The 17,646-nt window shown below is 45.9% G+C and overlaps 1 protein-coding gene across 1 annotated transcript; it reads left to right on the plus strand.

Annotated features, from left to right (window-relative positions):
• Positions 1 to 10,127: 10,127 nt before the first annotated feature.
• ST8SIA3 (ST8 alpha-N-acetyl-neuraminide alpha-2,8-sialyltransferase 3) lies at positions 10,128 to 17,445 on the plus strand (the record flags this gene model as incomplete). The annotated part of the gene is made up of 4 exons (XM_084251774.1): positions 10,128 to 10,306; positions 11,713 to 11,835; positions 14,253 to 14,810; positions 17,163 to 17,445. 4 exons carry the CDS (start codon positions 10,128 to 10,130, stop codon positions 17,443 to 17,445), a joined length of 1,143 nt encoding a protein of 380 aa, XP_084107900.1.
• Positions 17,446 to 17,646: the final 201 nt, after the last annotated feature.

Here is a 17,646-nt window from a genome sequence, read left to right on the forward strand (position 1 = left end):
CTCTAAATAAAGTGATTTCACCAGTAGAAGATGGGCTGCAGAAAAATAAAAAGGAGCTTTTTGGGTTTTCTCTTTTTTTGTTAGTAGAGAGACTAGCAGTCTTAACATCAGACGCAGATGCTTAGCCTCGGTCTCCTTCTGCCTTGCTGGGTGATTTAACCGTCTCATGTCTTATCTGTAAAATCAGAATAGAAATACTTGCTGTGCCCAACTCACAGTTTCCTTGGGAGGTCAAGATGGGATAATAGATGTGAGAGTACTTTGAAAAAAGATTGAAGTGCTATAAAAATGTAAGATTTATGTGGTTGTCAGTTTTTCCCCCAAAGATGGCCCTAAAGATAGTGATTATCAACTGTAAAGCCCTAACGCAGCACCAGCATCCCTTCCACACTGTGCTCACAAAGAGAGCATCCTTTGATAAGTGCTCACAGCCACTACCTAAAGGTCTAATGCTGCTTGCAACTCACTTTTTCACAGCAAGCTTTGCACTGGATCCAAAATGGATGCAGTTCCATAGTCTTGCAAATCCTACCTAAAATTGCTAAATAGGCAGTGACCCAACCTAAAGCTAAGGAGCTGAAGGATCAGCTGTAAAGATTAAAAAGTAAGTTAGATGTTATAAGGTCTCCATTTAATTGTCAATCCTAACTGTTATGGAAAGGGGGGAAGGCAGAGGACAGATGGAGTCACCTGTGAGTGCCGCGGTGCTGCAATATCCCAGAAGCCTAACTCCCCTGGCAGCTGGGGAAGGTTTGTGCAAGATCTGAACCAAAAACTGCTGTCAAGTTCAGTCACCACCTAGAAATTTTACTTCAGGCACCTGCATTTGCCTACCTCTATATGTCATGCCAGTCCTCCAAGAAAAGAAGCGATACTTTGAATCTTTCCCAATCTTGAGGTAGCACCTGCACCCAGGTGAGCAGCTGTACCTGTTTGTGGTGACTACAGTCCAATGGGAGGCGTTCTTTCATCATATATGATCACAGATTTGAAGAGTAGCGGCAACATGTTTTCTACCTATTTTGATTTTTTTTTTTTTGGTAATGATACAAGAAATACAAGTCATTGTCAAGGAAATCACATATGCAGCATTGTGCTTCTATTTTCTAATAAACATCTTGAGCTTGAAGCAAGAATAAAAGGTGGGCAAACTCCTCCATGGGATCCAGCCAAGTGTCAGGTAACAGATGTAAGCATCAGAGATCTTCTTGGGCAGATCAGTTACCTTTCTCTCACCCGAGTCTGCCCTGGCTCCGACTACTCTGGTTGTTACTGGGAAAGGCACTAAGTAAGTTCTCGATCTGCCTGCAAGCTTTCTGCCTCTCCACCCAACCTCTTCCACCTGGGAAAAGGCTGGCGTCAAAAGAGCCTCCTCAAAAGGGAAGTTCCAATGCCCGAAGCCAGCCACTTCCTTATCTTGCAGCTCCATCATGACTTTGACCTTTTTGCATGTAAAACTAGAACTACAGAACAAAAATAGGATTTTTTAAATTAAAATAACATAGCACTATAAAATCTTCAGGTGTGCATCATTAAAAACCAACAATGTTGGCAAGGATGTGGAAAGAAAGGAACTCTCCTGCACTGCTGGTGGGAGTGCAAACTGGTCCAACCACTATGGAGAGCTGTGTGGAGATTCCTTGACCTACTAAAGATGGAGCTTCCATATGATCCAGCAATTCCACTCCTAGGTATTTACCCGAAGGACACAGAAACATTAATTCCAAAGAGCACCTGCACCCCTATGTTTATAGATAAACACATGCAACTTGCAGCAACATGGATGGAGCTGGAAGGGATCATGCTCAGCAAAATAAGCCAGAAAGAAAAAGAAAAATACCAGATGGTCTCACTCATAGCAGGAATCTAGAAAACTTAAATAAGGGACCAGGAAAAAGAATAACTATGAGAAAGAAAAAAATCAAAATCAACAAACAACTATGAACCAGAGACACACTTTGGTGGGGGGGTGGGGAAAGGAGGGACTGGAGTCAAAATCAGGGGGTTGCAATTGTATAGGGAATATAAAAATAAAAAAAAATTTTAAAAAACCAACATGTGTCTAACTACGTTAACTGCACTGCTAAAAGCCCAATTCTATCCTTCCCCATACAATTGACCCCTTAACACGGGATTGACCTAAACCCTACTTCATGCCCTTCCCTAACCACCAATTGGTCTTATAAGCTAAAGGTTTATTCACAAAATAGAATTTTGAATCAGAGACAAAGGACACTTCTCAAGCTTATGTGGGTCCTTTCATCCATTGAGTTCCTTTCAAACGTCCTCACAGAAAACTCACTCTAAGGAGAAACAGGTGTAGAAGCCAAGGTGGATACCATATCCTTGGCTCCTTTTTTAATGAGAAATATCCACTTCAGAGAAGAATCTTTCATGACCCAGTATATGCAGGCCCCAAGTTTCCGGCCAGAGTAGCAACAATGTTTGATGAAAAGAAGAAATAACCAAGCAACTGGCTCCTATATTAAAACCCCATCTTCATTAAAGTTGCTGTCATCTTGGGCAAGGTATTTAAACTCCTTGAGTTTTTTTCCCATGTCTATGGAAAGGAATAAAAATACTCTCCCACGGCACTGTCAATGTGACCTGTCAGAGAACATAGACGTCTAAATAGAAAACACAGCATAGCTCAATCTCTTTTCTCCCACCGACTGAGTTTTTCAATATCCAGCAGTCCAGGGACCTCCCCACGCCCCCTCCGTGATTTCCCTGGGATGGGATGGGACAGGAGGTCTCCCCTGGGGGTGTGGTCATTCTTGGGAGGCTCCATGGCCCTGGGGCCACGGTCATATCCTTCAATAATCCCCTCTGTAGGGTAAAGAAAATGTCAGGCTTTTCTGCCCTCCCGCCATCAGGATGGATGATGGATCCTTGCAGTCCTGAATGCATGCCTGATGGCGGGCACCTGGAGTAGGGTGTGGGCGTAGGTAGATGGGATTCACCTGGGCTGAGACTGGGCTTTTAAGGGCGGTGTCACGGGTTCGCCAGCAGAAGCCAAAAGAGAAGTCGAGAGAGAAGCAAGAGAAACAGAAGCAGAGAAAACGCCTGAGAGCCCAGATAGAGTGAAGATTTGCTGGGGGCTGGGAGGCCTGTCAACCTCCCGACACCTCAGCACCCCTGCCTGCCATGTACCAGCTAAATCCCAATAAAAACCTGCAAAACCACTGAGGACTCTGACTCCTCCTTGACCCGGTCTGCATGGGATCAGAAAACCTGCACTGTGTCCATTCCTGCCTTACACCCCCCATTTCCTTGTAAAGCAGCAAGTGGTAGTGAATTGTTTTTAAATCAGATCAAAATGTTACCATTTTATACTGTTCAAATAATATACAAACTAAACAGTGGCACCCCACCCTCTCCCCCCCCCAAAGATATGTTGTTGACAATCACAGTTTCAGAAGCAAAGGGACAAGAAATGGCCCCAAACTCAAGATAAAGGGTAAAATGAGCTTTCTTTTGAAAGCACCTCCCCTGAAGGCAGCTAGGTAATGTGATTACAACTACTCTAACCACGGGAGGTTTCCTCTTCCCACAGCCAGAGCGATAATGACACGCAATAGACATAAGAATAGCTTGAAACTTTTCCGTAAGATTATTTTTCAAGTAGCTTCACCAAGTATAATACCTCAGCTTCTCGAAAAAGTAATTGCAGCCAACGTTTGAAAAGTCGAAATTCTATGCAAAGAAAGACCTGGGAGATTAACACAATTGAACATAATAGCTCCTTCCAAACCAGTTCCTAGGTGCTGGGCCGCAAAAAGCCTTAAGAAGGCTTTCCAAATATATTTTGTTTATTCGATGAAGAACAGGCTATTTGAAGTTCTTGTATTCCTTTCACTAGAGATGTTTCACTGAGCTTTAAGGGAAGCATTCATCCGTAGGTGCAAAATGAGTAATTCTCAGCTTCTAGAAAACATAGTGGTTGCAAACACAGGAAATGTTAAAATTTTATGCAAAAATGTCTTTTTTAAAGATATGGGAGGGGGGGACCTTGAAATTAACATTATTGCAAACTGGTCTCGGTATTTATGTTAAAAAAATAAGTTCTGGGCCTCCCTGGTGCTGCAGGGGTTAAAGTCTCAGTGCTGTCAAGCTATGTCCAGCTCTCCAGCCACTGCCCAAGTTTGATTCCGGCCAGGGAGCTGACCCACATGGCGCAGCAGACCTCTCCTGTCTCTCACCCTCAGCAGTGTATTTCAGTAGAGCTGCCTGTTCTAGATCTCTAATTTTTTTTTTTTTTTTTTTTTTTTTTGGTGGGACCCTCGCCCGCGGCCGGGGAACGAACCGGCACTGCAGAGGCTGCTGGCAGCCTCGCAGCCCAGAGCTCAACCGCTGCGCCACCAGGGGAAGCCCAGTAGACCTGCCTGTTCTGCTCTCCACGCTGTCTCTGGTGAATCCTCTCACCCCGTGCATGTCTGGCGTACACCCCAGTTCTTGTATGCATAAATAGATAAAATAAATCTCTAAAAATAATAATAATGCCTACTCATGCTGTGAGCACAGCTTTGGACAGCAGCTGTGACCGTCTCTAGGGAGGTAAATGGTGGAGGGGCTTGTCCACGGCCCTGCCTTCTGTGCTATGTATTTGTACTATGTACATGTACTACTCTTAGTCTGGCTTCATCACTTTACTTAATGAAACTTGGTTCCTGCCAATAGGCTAGCCAACTTACCCATCCCAGGTGAAGCGGAAGATCTTCTCCACCATCAACACAAGAGACTGGCCTCCTGTCCAGCCTGGACACCAGGGATACTGTAAAGCAGAGAAATTCTTTTCACATGAACACCAACCTTGCTGGGTGCTGTGCTGGCACTAATCATACACGGGGACAGAAGATGCCGTTCCCATAGGGAGGTTACACACTTCCAGACTCCAATGCCAGCCAGTCCTTCCCAGCCTCAGAGCAGACTGTAGCTTTCTAGACCATTCTGCTCTTTTCCTCATTAACCACCAAGCCCTTGTGATTAAATGGCTTCTTCCAAGAGGTTAGTGCACACTCATCCTTGGTAAGCTGGAGACACAATGACAAAGGGAGGAGGGTCAAGTCCCTCTAAAACTGAGCCCTGAAATACCAGTGAAACACATTTTATTATATCCTCAAAGGGACGGAATCCAGATTGAATGAGCTCAGTTATGGGAAATGCCTAGTATAATAACCAACACACAGCAGCTGTCCAATAAATGTCAGACACATCACCATCATCATCACCATCATCATCAGTTATTAACTGGTTCTCACTGAGAAGGGGTGATGCTTTCAAATGTCCCCAGCTCTTACATTTCCAGTCTTACTTGTAAGGACCTGCTTACAAGCAGTACAGGATGATAGAAAAGGTGGGCTGTTGAGTCAGAGAGGCTTTATCTTGAACATGTTCTTCACAACAGTTTCTTTGGCTCTAAGCTAAGGATAATGATACCACCTCGCTGGACCAGGGTGAGGATGAGAGGTGATACACAAGAAGCGCCCTACAACCGTTCTCTCTATCCTGGCTGTTCTCACTTTATTCCAAGGGGACATCTCTATTCACTGGCCAACACCTGCCTTACCCTCTTCTGCCTCCATATTTCTAATCTGTCCAGTTACGCCTGCCTACCCTGCCCTCTGTTACCATCTCCAGCTCTGGAAACTTCCATGCTGCTTTCTAGTCTCCATTCCATCCGAGAGCTGCTGTGAAGCTTTCATTGACCACAATGGCTTTTCCTACCTCTGAACTCATAAAGTATTTAGCTTGTGTGGGGAAATGGGAGGATCCCGAGATCTCTCCTCTGACCACGGTTAGCCCTGTGAGAGAAGAAAACGTCTGCCAGTAATGGGTAGAAAGAACTCCAGTCACACATGGCCAGGGAGCAGTTTCCCAGGGAACTTTCTCCCCAGAAACAAGTGAGTCTCCAGCTTCCTTAACTACGATCTTCCGGTCGTGTAGGAGGGCTGACTTTCCTTTCAAAAGTCAGTGCCCGCTGCTTTACCCAGGAGTGTCTCAGAACAGAAAGTGGTCAACTTGTTCATTGACACATGCCGGGGCTTCTAGCGTGTGGACAGACGGCCTGCCCCGGAACATCAGCTGACGTGCTATGAGCAGCTGCTGCTTCCATGTCCCCGTGGGCCTGACTCCAGATTGAGCCTCTGCAGTGCTGCAGGTTCTGAGCAGAGAGGCCAGAGGACACAGCCAACTCCTCAGATGGCACCCAGGACACTCACTGTCAGGCCCTGACTCCCCATGCGGGCTTTTCTTTTGTGACAGCCTCTCCACACCGCTTGCCTGTCCCCAAGCCCACTACCGCCATTCCTGTCTCCTACTCTCCCCTCTACTTGAAATGTGCTTCTTCAATGTCTTTGCCTAACGAATGCCACTCATGCTTTAGAGCCAGCTCAGAGGCTGCCCTTTCTGTAAACACCCTGCCACCTCTTGCAGAGTTCATGGCCGTGTCCTCACTGGCCCTCTGTTGTTGAACTTCTCACATAGTCAGCACTGCCATATGCTCTCTCTTCTCTCCCCCATGAGACCTGAGCATGAGAGGTCAAGAATGACTTTTATAACCTCTGGTCTGCCCAGCAAGGTGTCTAATAACCAACTGTCTTTGTTTAATGAGTTGAAGACTAAGACAGGATCAAATGAATAAACGATGCTGCTTCTAACAAAGATACCATCCTTCCCAGCCTGCCCTTGCAAGTAGCACCTGGAGATTACTCTAGGTGGGAGTGGGTTGGGGAGGAGCCACACATTGCAACAGACCTAAGTGTGAAAAGGTGGGCACTTGTGTGGGTGGGAGAGGGACATGCTGTGCTGAAAACAACAATCCCCCAAAAAAACATTAAACCACAGGGAACATTCATTTCTGTATGTCTTAGACTGCTGTACTCCTGCACAGGTCTAATTTCCAAAGACATATGTTGCAATAGTTTATAAAATTATTCTACTTAATGTTTAACCTACTAAGTAGCTATAATCCCAAACCTGAAAAATGCCATAGCCAGTACCTGCAGTTGCTCGTTGAAGCACTATCCTCAGGATTTTTCCCTCTGGAAATTATTGAGCAATCCATTTGCACCTTCAGGCCTGGCACTCGTGACACAGATTCCTGCCCACCTGTTTATTTTCCGGCTAATTTGGTTCCTTTATGTCATATGAACTTGAGTGACCCATATGCAGTAGGGGAATCATCCTGCTAAGAATTTCTCTAGAAGGTCCATGGAAGCATCCTAAGCAAAAAATATACATGTATATTTTATCTATCTATATCTATCTATCTACATATATCAATTTTTAAATCCATGCAGAATGAGTACATATTATGTGCCCAGGAAAGCCTGGAATCCTGTTTTTTAAAAGTTAACCAGGGCCTCCCCGGTGGCGCAGTGGTTGAGCGCTGGGCTGTGAAGCTGCCCGCAGCCGGTTCAATCCCTGGCGAGGGTCCCGCATGGAGCACAGACATCTCCTGCTGTGCCCGCTGCTCCCCTCAGCAGTGTACTTCAGTCCTTCTGCCTGTCCTGCTCCCCGCTCTGGCTCTGGTGAATTCTCTCACCCTCCCATGCTTCTGACTGTACCCAGTGCGTGTATAAATAAATAAATAAATAAATAAATAAATAAATAAATAAATAAATCTTTAAAAATAAATAAATAAAATTTAGCCAAAGAGCTTCTTGATTTTTGCCATTTTTCTGCAGGAAAATGTCTCACCTACTCCATTCTTTCCTATGCATGCCATGGCAGGACATTTAGGAGTCAGAGAAAGACACTTAAACTTGCCTACACTGTTTAGTTCATGTTTGCTCACTGCTCTGTGCAGACCAAGAGCAGTGCTAACGCCTTTACATGCCTTATGTAACTCCCCCCAACCCTGGTGGGCTTTTACTCCAGTTCTACGTATAAGGAGCCGGAAGTGCAGAGAGACTGATCATATACCCGAGATCTCATGGCTTCCTGGGAGCCAAAGCACAGTTTGAGGTCAAGGCCACTGGCTCCTGAGTCTGAAAGCGTAAATGTTACTCTGGGCTTCGGGGATGGTCCTTGATTTCTTGTTTAGCAGTTTGTCAAATATGTATAGTTCCTAGACAGCTCTCATAAGCTCTTATTCCTTTTGATAATTTGTACCACTACAATTTCTTCTCTGTTTAAAAAAAAAAGTAATTAGTATTCAAAAAATATGGTTCAAGTATTCATCATGTACAGACACAGACCTTTTCCAGCTTTAAGTCCCATCGGAAAACAAGACATTCTGTGTCCTCGTGACCCACATTTTTAGATTCTGGTATAAATGTGCAAATGGCCATCCCTTTGGTTGCTCCCAACATTTGTATTCTATGTTCAACAGCCAAGCAGATGTGTTTCCCAAAGTTGCGCATGTGGTCTGCAAGCGCTGAGTAAGCATGTCCCCTGCATGAGACAGTGCTGGGCAGTACGTGGGACCAGGGAGGAAGACACAGCTCTGGCTCTGCAGGATCTCACAGCCCTTTGAGGAATTCGGGGCCCCTGGACAGCTGATAACATTAGGTCCATCAATACCCACAAGATAAGAATTTCAGAAGAAAAAGAAGTCCTAACCACCTTGGAATATATCAACTAGCTTTATTGAGAAAGGCTCTCAAAGACCAATTTCTCACCTCCTGCCTCTTCCAATAGTGCTCATTGGCCAGTATTGGGACTTTAGCCCAGTGGTGAAGCTATGGTGGAAGAAGCCACAGGCTAATTGCCAAGGACAGAGTTAAAGACACGTGGGAGTTGTCCTGAGCACCCACCAGCATGACTGAACGTTAACTGTTATTTCCAATGAGGAATATCAAGCAACAGGAAGTTGAGGCAGTGAGTTCCCCTTCTGCCTTCTGAAGGGCACCTTCTGGAGGTGCCCTTCTGCCTCTCCACCTGGTCCCTGGCTCCCTCAAAAGAGAATTCTTGGCATTTATAATAAGTGAGCTGGTGATGCCTTCAGCCTCTGGGCTGCTCAGGGCTATGTTAGGGGGCCTATCTCCAAAGCACGGCCCCAGGGATGGGTCAGAAGAGCGGACAATGGGGAGTTAAATCAGCAAGAACTGCTGCTGTCCTGGCCAGCTCAGGCTGTGGACTGGGAGGAAAACCTGGGTGGACTATCAAGGTGGGGGAGCCAGGCCCACCCCACTGACAGCTTACCTCACAACTGTGCGAGGCACTACCCATCTTTTAAGGAAAAGCAAAGTATGTGCTGAGTGTGGGTAGGAGGCAGATAGAGATTCTGGAAAATTCCAAGGAGCTTTTAAATACCAGGAAGTGGGTGGGCCCAGCTGCACTTCAGGGCGTCTGTGCCGCCATGCTGGGGCAGGTGCTATTCTGTGGGGTGCTGAGTGGTTAGGGTTTAGGGTGCCTCGGGTGAGAAGCGCAGCATTTAAATGTCTGCCTCCCTAAACCACTCTCCCTGCATTTCAGAGCAGCACCCACTGGTGTGCACCCTTCAAGGCAGCACATCCAGCTATTTCGTTCCTGATTCGTGACACACTTCCCAAGTAATGAATGGTCCATTAAATTAAGTTTGGGCGTCTCGTCTCTCTCGCCACAGCCACCTCCTAGTCCGCACCGTCAGCTGGGGAGGCCCTTAAGGCGGGCTGCAGCCTGCCAGCCTCCACCCCCCTCCCGCGCCACCTCTCCGGCTCGCCTCCCTCGCCCGCCCCTCCCCCAGGTTATTTGGGAGATTAGAGTTCATTAATTAAATCCTGTGCTCAGATCGAACTGTAACATTATTCCAATCACATTTATCTTGCAGGCGGCAGCGGAGGAGGTGGGAGCCTCGCTGGAAACGCGCGGGGGAGCCGAGCCCGCGGCCGGAGACGCACAGCGCGGCGCGCTCCATCGCCACGCCGCGCGCAGACCCTCCATCTTCCCCTCGGCCTCCCCAGCTCGCCGCGCCCGCCTCGGGGGTCCTGCTTCTCTCGGGGCTCCCGCCGCCCCACCCCACCCCTCCACCCCCCACCCCCGGCCCTGCGCCTGGCCGCCCTCCCCCTCCACACACGCTGACACGCGCGCACGAACACACACACGCGCGCACACACGCGCGCACACACACTAACACGCCAGCGAGCTGCTGGCTGCTCAATGGACCGATTTCCCCGCTTCCCCTGATCCCAGCCTGGCCCGGAATGAAAAATTGCAAAATGGCCCGGGTCGCCAGTGTGCTGGGGCTGGTCATGCTCAGCGTCGCTCTGCTGATTTTATCGCTCATCAGCTACGTGTCCCTGAAAAAGGAGAACATCTTCACCACTCCCAAGTACGCCAGCCGGGGGGCGCCCCGAATGTACATGTTCCACGCGGGATTCCGGTGAGTGCGGCCTCTGTTTGGGCGCCCCGGGTGATCTGGGTTATGGGAGGGGGGAGCGAGGAGCTTGTTTTGGTTTGGGGAGACACTTGGGGCGAGAGAACTGCGTGGCGCTTCCACACCTTTGACTCTCCCTCCCCCTGTTCTCGCGCGCCCCCCACCCCCGTGCATATTTGGTCCTGAACCCAAACCCCTAAAAGCCTTTGGGCCCAGGGATGCGATTCCCTTTCCTCGTAGTCTTCCTCGGCACCCCTTCCCCTAGCTCGGAACTAGGAGGAGGGCTGCAGGAGGGCGGCCGGGTGGGGCGAGGCAGTGAGTGTGTCCGGGAGGGGCAGCGAAGGCGAACCTGGGCCCGCGGGCCGGGGCCGTGAGCGCCTCCGCCCTGCCCTGGCCGCAGACTCGGCGCCTGGCGCTCGGAGCGGTCCAGGGGCGATTTAATGGCGCAGGCGCCGGACTTCCCTCGCGGTCCTCTCCTCTCTCTCCCCCTCCCAGCACCACCCCCCCAACCCACACCCCATCAAATGATGCGCGGGTCTCTGCTCACAAAGTCCCGTGGGTATTCTACCTTGATCCTTCCTCCCAACACCACCCCCAACCCCCACTTTCCGGGATTTCTGCAATTCCCCCGCCCTCTGCGGGAAGCGAGCCTCTCCAGGGCCGCCTACCCGCGCCCCTGGTCGAAGGCGCCTGGCACAGCTAGACGCGCCTCATCCGGAGGCCCTCCCCCTACCTGTGACCCCTGGAGGCTCTCCCCGCCCCCCACCCACCCGGCTGGGCCTCCTGAGGGGTGGGTGGCGGATATAAACTGCAGCTGGTGGTCAAAGCCAGGCCGGAGGGGTGGACCCTGGAGAATCCCCACCTGGGCAGAAGAGCAGAGCTGGCTGGCGGCCTCGGGGGTCCCCACCCCGGCAAGGAATGGGGAGTGAAATTCGACTTAGGCTCGGGGAGGAAGAGGTTAAGGCTGGAGCTGTTCTCAGCCTTCCCCTGGGTCTCGGGTTTCCTGTGCCCTGCTCCAAAAATCAATCACCCAACCGAGGGGCCTGCAGGGTCCGGCTCCAAGGCCTGGCGCTGTCCGCGGTGCTGACTCGCGGCCCTCGCCGCGCTCCGGGCTCCGGCCGTGCCCCCGGGCTCCCGGCCCTGCTCCGGGCGAGACGGCCATTTTATGGTCTCTCCCGCACCGGAGGGGTGGACAATGGAGACGTATTTCCCTAGTTTTCTTCCTTCCTCCAGGGTGTGTGCGTGGGGAACTGAGGGTGGACTAAATGAGCGGGGGATCTGGGGTGGGATGAGGCCGGCACGTGTGCCAGCTGCCTTCTCCTCCCCACCCCCAGCGGGTTGGACTTTAATGGCTACTTTGGCTTCCCCCAGCTGAGGCCAGCACGTTTGTCTGTACTCACGGTCCTCTCCAGGTCACAATTTGCACTGAAGTTTCTAGATCCGTCATTTGTGCCCATTACGAATTCTCTGACCCAGGAACTCCAAGAGAAACCTTCTAAGTGGACATTTAATCGGACAGCGTTTTTACATCAAAGGTAGGATAGGCAACCCCAGATCAGTCATTACACCTTCCGTCTTGGTGGGATTATGACACTGCTAAATGGAATGTGAGCCATCTAGTGTACTCATTAGGGGTGTGAATATTTATTTTACATTGATCCAGGAGGTGATTTTGAATTCTGGAGCTCAAAAAAAAAAATAGCAATCCAAAACAATAATCTATCCCTCCCTCCAGGTGTATGAGCACTGTCTTCTTGACCTGACCGCACAGAGGCTGATTGGCAACCTGTTTTCATGTATTTAGTGCCCTCTCATAAGAAGAGTACATCAGGAAAAAAATTTCAATGGCCAAAAAAATAGTATCTCCAATGTCTTCCCTAACTTGGGCTTAAATTGAACACCATGATTTACAGCTAACAAGTATGGCTAATATTGCCAAAGCCCTGTATTTAACCAAAAATATTAACTGCAAAAGGACCACCGAATGCATTTTCATTCCCTTGCTGAAAAAAATAAAATAGTATTGTCTCCTTGGAACACACAGAAAATACTGTAATCCTTCTCCATCATATTAGTAGTGAAAATCTTAGCCTGAATTTGTGCAGGCATTTATGCATGGTTTTGTTTTGCTTCTGACTGTTTGCTTTCATTAAGCCTTTACAGTGTTGAACATGTTGTAAAAGCTACCAACATCATTCTGATTAGTTTTTTTAGAGTTTCCTCATTTATACATGAAGGGGTGTGTGTGTGTGTGAGGTTGAGGAAGAAGGATGAAATTTATTCACTTTTATTTATTTTCCTCAGTGATTCTGGTCTACTCTTAGCAACCCTAGATAAGTCATTACACCTTCCTTCTTGGTGGGATTATTATAATGCTAAATGGATTGTGAGCCATCTAGTGTACTCATTAGGGGTGTGAATACCTATTGTATCATGTAGAGATTGCGTTTTGGTTATGTATTTCTAGTTACTGCATGCTTCTTTTTATTTCAACCTAATAACAGAATAAAGCAAATTTAGCTGATATCCAAGGTATTATGAAAATGTTGTTCACTTGGAAAGGTGATACACAATTATGTGATAATTATTAAAATATTTTAAATGTGATTTAACTAGAAGTTAGTTCATGACAATAATTGAAAACCCCAGAAGTGATTTTTTTTCAACTTTTGTTTTTTTTTAACCCAATAATAATTTGATAGACAAGTCAAAAAACTTTCATGGGTAGAACCCATTATACCTTTCCCTAAAACACATTTCTAACTCATTAAAAATAGTCATTCCACACTAGGCCCTGTGACCCAAATGACCTGTCAGAGCAGTATTTCCTTTTCAAAAAGTTCCTCCTTTCAATCCATTCATTATATCTTTTCCCAGTATCATTTAAAAGGTTTGTCTTTGTTGTAACAACTTTTAAAGAACAGTATTGGTAACTTTGAAAGTTTGGGGTTAAGGTTTTCAGTTTATGTTCCTCTATATCTTGACACATGCAGCAATACTTCAAAATGCCAGGTAAAGTGGTAACATGCAAAGCATTTAGTTTTATTTCTGCTACTTTTTAGGCAAAACACACAGGTTATACAATATGATTTCTTAAAATTAAAAAAATCTAATAGCAAAATAACATATTACTAGTCTCTCAAATGTTTTATGGAGCTAAGACTTTAAGAAGAAGTGCTTAATTTTCTTAAAGCTTCATATGACAGTGACTGGAAATTTGTGCTAAGTACTAAACCTGCCTTATTTATTCTCTGAATTCTTAGAATATACATTTTCAGAATTTACAATAGCCTGTTTTTCTAAGGATTAGGTTTCTCCAAATAAATTGTGTTTCTACATAATCAGTAGGAAAATATCTCTGTGCCATTATTCACAGGACCTTAATAAGATTATCTCATTTCTCTTAAATATTCAACTATACCCACTACTGTTAATATTTTCATTTTAATAATAATAATATACTGACTCATATCTATTTGTCTCTTATTGGACACCAGGGATATTTGATATTCCTTGAACACTGCAGTTCAATAGCAAACAAGTAGTGCCTAGTTACAAACTCTAAGTCATCTATGTTTGTCCATTAATGTTAGCTCTTTGGAGCCTGGGTAAATTGCCTGTATTTCCTGACACAGTTTGGCCTGTCCTCCCCCATGATCAAATACACTATTCATATAGAACAGAAAACCAAGGAATGGTAGCTAAAACTACAAGTTACAACATATACAAGCCTCAAAGGATTACTTCTAGAACTTGACTGAAAGAACTGAGCACATATCTGTAGATTCTGAAGCAGTCCTCTCCTGAAAGACCACAATTACTATGAATGTATAATCTCACTTGAATTCAGTTTGCCTACATTTCTTGTCTGAATGAAATGGCAGCATAAGACATAATTGAAAAATCAATTATTTTGAATGGGATGCATTTAATGAATTTCTTTTTATTTTAGGCAAGAAATTCTTCAGCATGTCGATGTAATAAAAAATTTTTCTTTGACCAAGAATAGTGTTCGGATCGGACAACTGATGCACTATGATTATTCCAGCCATAAATATGTTTTCTCTATTAGCAATAACTTCCGATCGCTGCTTCCAGATGTGTCACCCATTGTGAATAAGCATTATAACATCTGTGCTGTGGTCGGAAATAGTGGGATCCTGACAGGGAGCCGGTGTGGACAAGAAATAGATAAGTCAGATTTTGTTTTCCGTTGCAATTTCGCCCCTACGGAGGCTTTCCAAAGAGATGTTGGAAGGAAAACCAACCTTACCACCTTCAACCCCAGCATCCTGGAAAAATATTACAACAATCTTTTGACCATTCAGGACCGTAACAACTTTTTCCTCAGTTTAAAAAAGCTTGATGGGGCCATTCTTTGGATCCCTGCATTTTTTTTCCACACTTCAACAACTGTTACCAGGACATTAGTTGACTTTTTTGTTGAACACAGAGGTCAGTTAAAGGTCCAATTGGCCTGGCCTGGAAATATAATGCAACATGTCAACAGGTGTGTATATTTTATTGCCTTTAACTCATACCCTGCCAGATGGCAAATCAATATTGCAATCTATTGGGGGTGGGACCTATCCCACTAGTGGTCAGCTTAGTACTTTAGGGCAGACTCTTATATTTTGTTGTGAATGAACTAAGCATTCTAGGTAAGGAGTTCTAAGTAAGAGGTTGAACCTCCTACCAAGTGCCAAAGGGAATGACTGAGGAGCAGTCATGGAAATCACCACAAATCAAGAATTTGCTTTAAATGGATAGTTATGTCCCCCCAAAATGGCTAAATTGGACAAATCAAGTGGTTTTTTAAAGAAGAGCCAATTAACTCAAAATGTCCTTTTTATTTGATGGTTGGGTGTTTTGGAGAAGTCCAAGATTAGCAAACCTCCCAAATCATAAATTGTATAATGTACCTTTATAATTTGAGATTTTGAGTGCTTAAAATATGTAAAAAGTACTTTTTGAAGTGCTTGTTGTCCCTTGTCATTTGAGAGACAGATGGACTAGTGATGCAGTATTTTTGTCTAGTTGATGAATCATTATACATTAAGATCACATAGCTTTAAAAATATTGTTGCCTGGGCTCTACTTCAGGAGATTCTAATGTAATTTGTCTGGTCAGGGAGCAAAAGGGCCCAGGTATTTGGTATTTTCTAGCAACTCCCCAGAAGATTCTAATATGCAGTTACAATTGGGAACCTCTAATTAGTGACATTTTAAAATGCAAAATTACTTTAGGATTTTTTTTCCCTTTAAATATCCTGAATATATTGCCTCGACTCTAATTTCTCCTTTGAAAGTAGCCCCAAAGTTCTAACATAAAGTCCAAATAGTACTGCCAGTCAGACTGGGTTCTGGGTGGCCTAGTAAGCAGGAAATTCTAAAGATTTCTAGCCCATAGTAGATTATTCCCATCCGATAGTCCCTTATATTCTTCCAAGTGTAAGATATGTTTAGTTGGCCTCTCACTGAAGGCAGAATCTAATAAACTGATGTGTGTCTAGCAGCTAGGATGAAGCCATAAGTTACAGTGCACACTGGAGCTTTCTTTGAGAGAAAGGGGCCACTAGTAATCATTACAACAGGGATAACAGACAACAGATATTTTTAAGAGGTTCTGTAGCCCAAAGCCTGAGCTTAAAGTCATGTCAACTGAGACACAACGTGAAGGAGTTCTTATACTACCCAAAATGGGCCAAATCAGCATTAGAAGCTCGGGCCCCTACCAATCTGTCCTGAGGTCTTTTGACCTCATCACTTTGATCCCCCTCTGGTTCTGATGAAGTTCAGCTGTACCAAAGGAATTGTCAGAAATCACTCTAACTCCTTAAGTAGGAAATGAAAACCAAGACTGAACTTCCAAATTTCAGCTGGAAGGGGTAAGATCCATCTTTGAAGCCTTCAAATAGTGAAGAAGGGTCTTGGTGGTTTTAGAAACTTCAGGAACTAGTCTGTGTGGCCTTTCAGAAGCAGCCCTTGGGGCTGACCACAATCCCACTGCCACTCAATTTGAACCAAAGAAACTGGTTGAATGAAGACTCGAAGGAAATATTGTCCATAGAAATCTGATTCATAAACAAGTTAATTCCTCCTGCACAGCCAGTGATAACACACACACCACCCAGAGCAATCGCAAATATTTGACAGTGTGGGTAGAAAGGCTTCAAATTACTAAGTGGAGAGGAACAATCAGCTTTATTTAGCTTTTCTGAATTCATGAAGTATGCAGATACTTTTCTTAGGTCCTTGGAAGGCTAAAGAAGGACTTGGACCCCCCTCATTGGAAAATAAAGAAGCAGCAAGTATGATTTTTTTCTAAGAAGATGGAGAAAAATAAGGCCCAACAGTCTTCCCAAGCCCAGGAAGGATTTAAATTATAGGCTTTGGTATGGAAGAAACAGAGGGGCCCCTTAGATTAAGCAACCTCCTCCACATAGCCAAGGGCTCTGCTCTTTACCTATGAGAATGTCACTCTGTGCCACCACTACCGAGTCAGAGGCCCCCCTCTAGGGCAACCCAGGGCAGGGCTGGCCTCAGATGGGCACACCTGTGCAGTCACGCAGGCTCCAGGGCTCAGAAAGGCCCAGCACATGGTTTAATACTCTGCCGGTGCCCTCTCAGAAGTCTCAGTAATTTTCAAAGGAAAACCCACATTTTGATTTTGCACCAGGACTCACAAATCCTGTAGCTGGTCCTGCCCAAAATGTCATGTGGGCCGAAAGTCAGATTCTGAGCAAGCAAGGCCTGTTTGAGTTCTGCAGACACATCCACCCTTCAGGCTAGTCCCATTGACCCATCTGATGGAAACATTCAGCACTGGCCTCTGAATCCACCTGTACTTATTGTTCCACAGGTACTGGAAAGACAAACATTTGTCACCCAAACGGCTGAGCACAGGTATCCTTATGTACACCCTGGCATCCGCAATTTGTGAAGAGATCCACTTGTATGGATTCTGGCCTTTCGGATTTGACCCCAACACCAGGGAAGAACTTCCGTACCATTACTATGACAAAAAAGGAACCAAATTTACCACCAAGTGGCAGGAGTCCCACCAGCTGCCTGCTGAGTTTCAGCTGCTGTACCGAATGCATGGGCAAGGCCTGACCAAGCTGTCCCTGTCACACTGTGCCTGAGAACTCTGAACAGAAAGTGCCAAAAGGCTGTTTAAGAAGTGCCCCAAGTCAAATTGAATAGTCTTCAGAATAGAACCCTAGAGAATTTCTTATAAGGATGGTCTGCCATTTAAAAGGAAAGATGTCTTCTCTCCCTCTTTGCACGGCTCTTTCGAGGGTCCTAGCAGGACAGAGGCATGGAAGCCACATGGTTTCAACTTG

The sequence above is a fragment of the Talpa europaea genome (genome assembly GCF_964194135.1).
Source record: "Talpa europaea genome assembly, chromosome: 13".
NCBI lineage: Eukaryota > Metazoa > Chordata > Mammalia > Eulipotyphla > Talpidae > Talpa > Talpa europaea.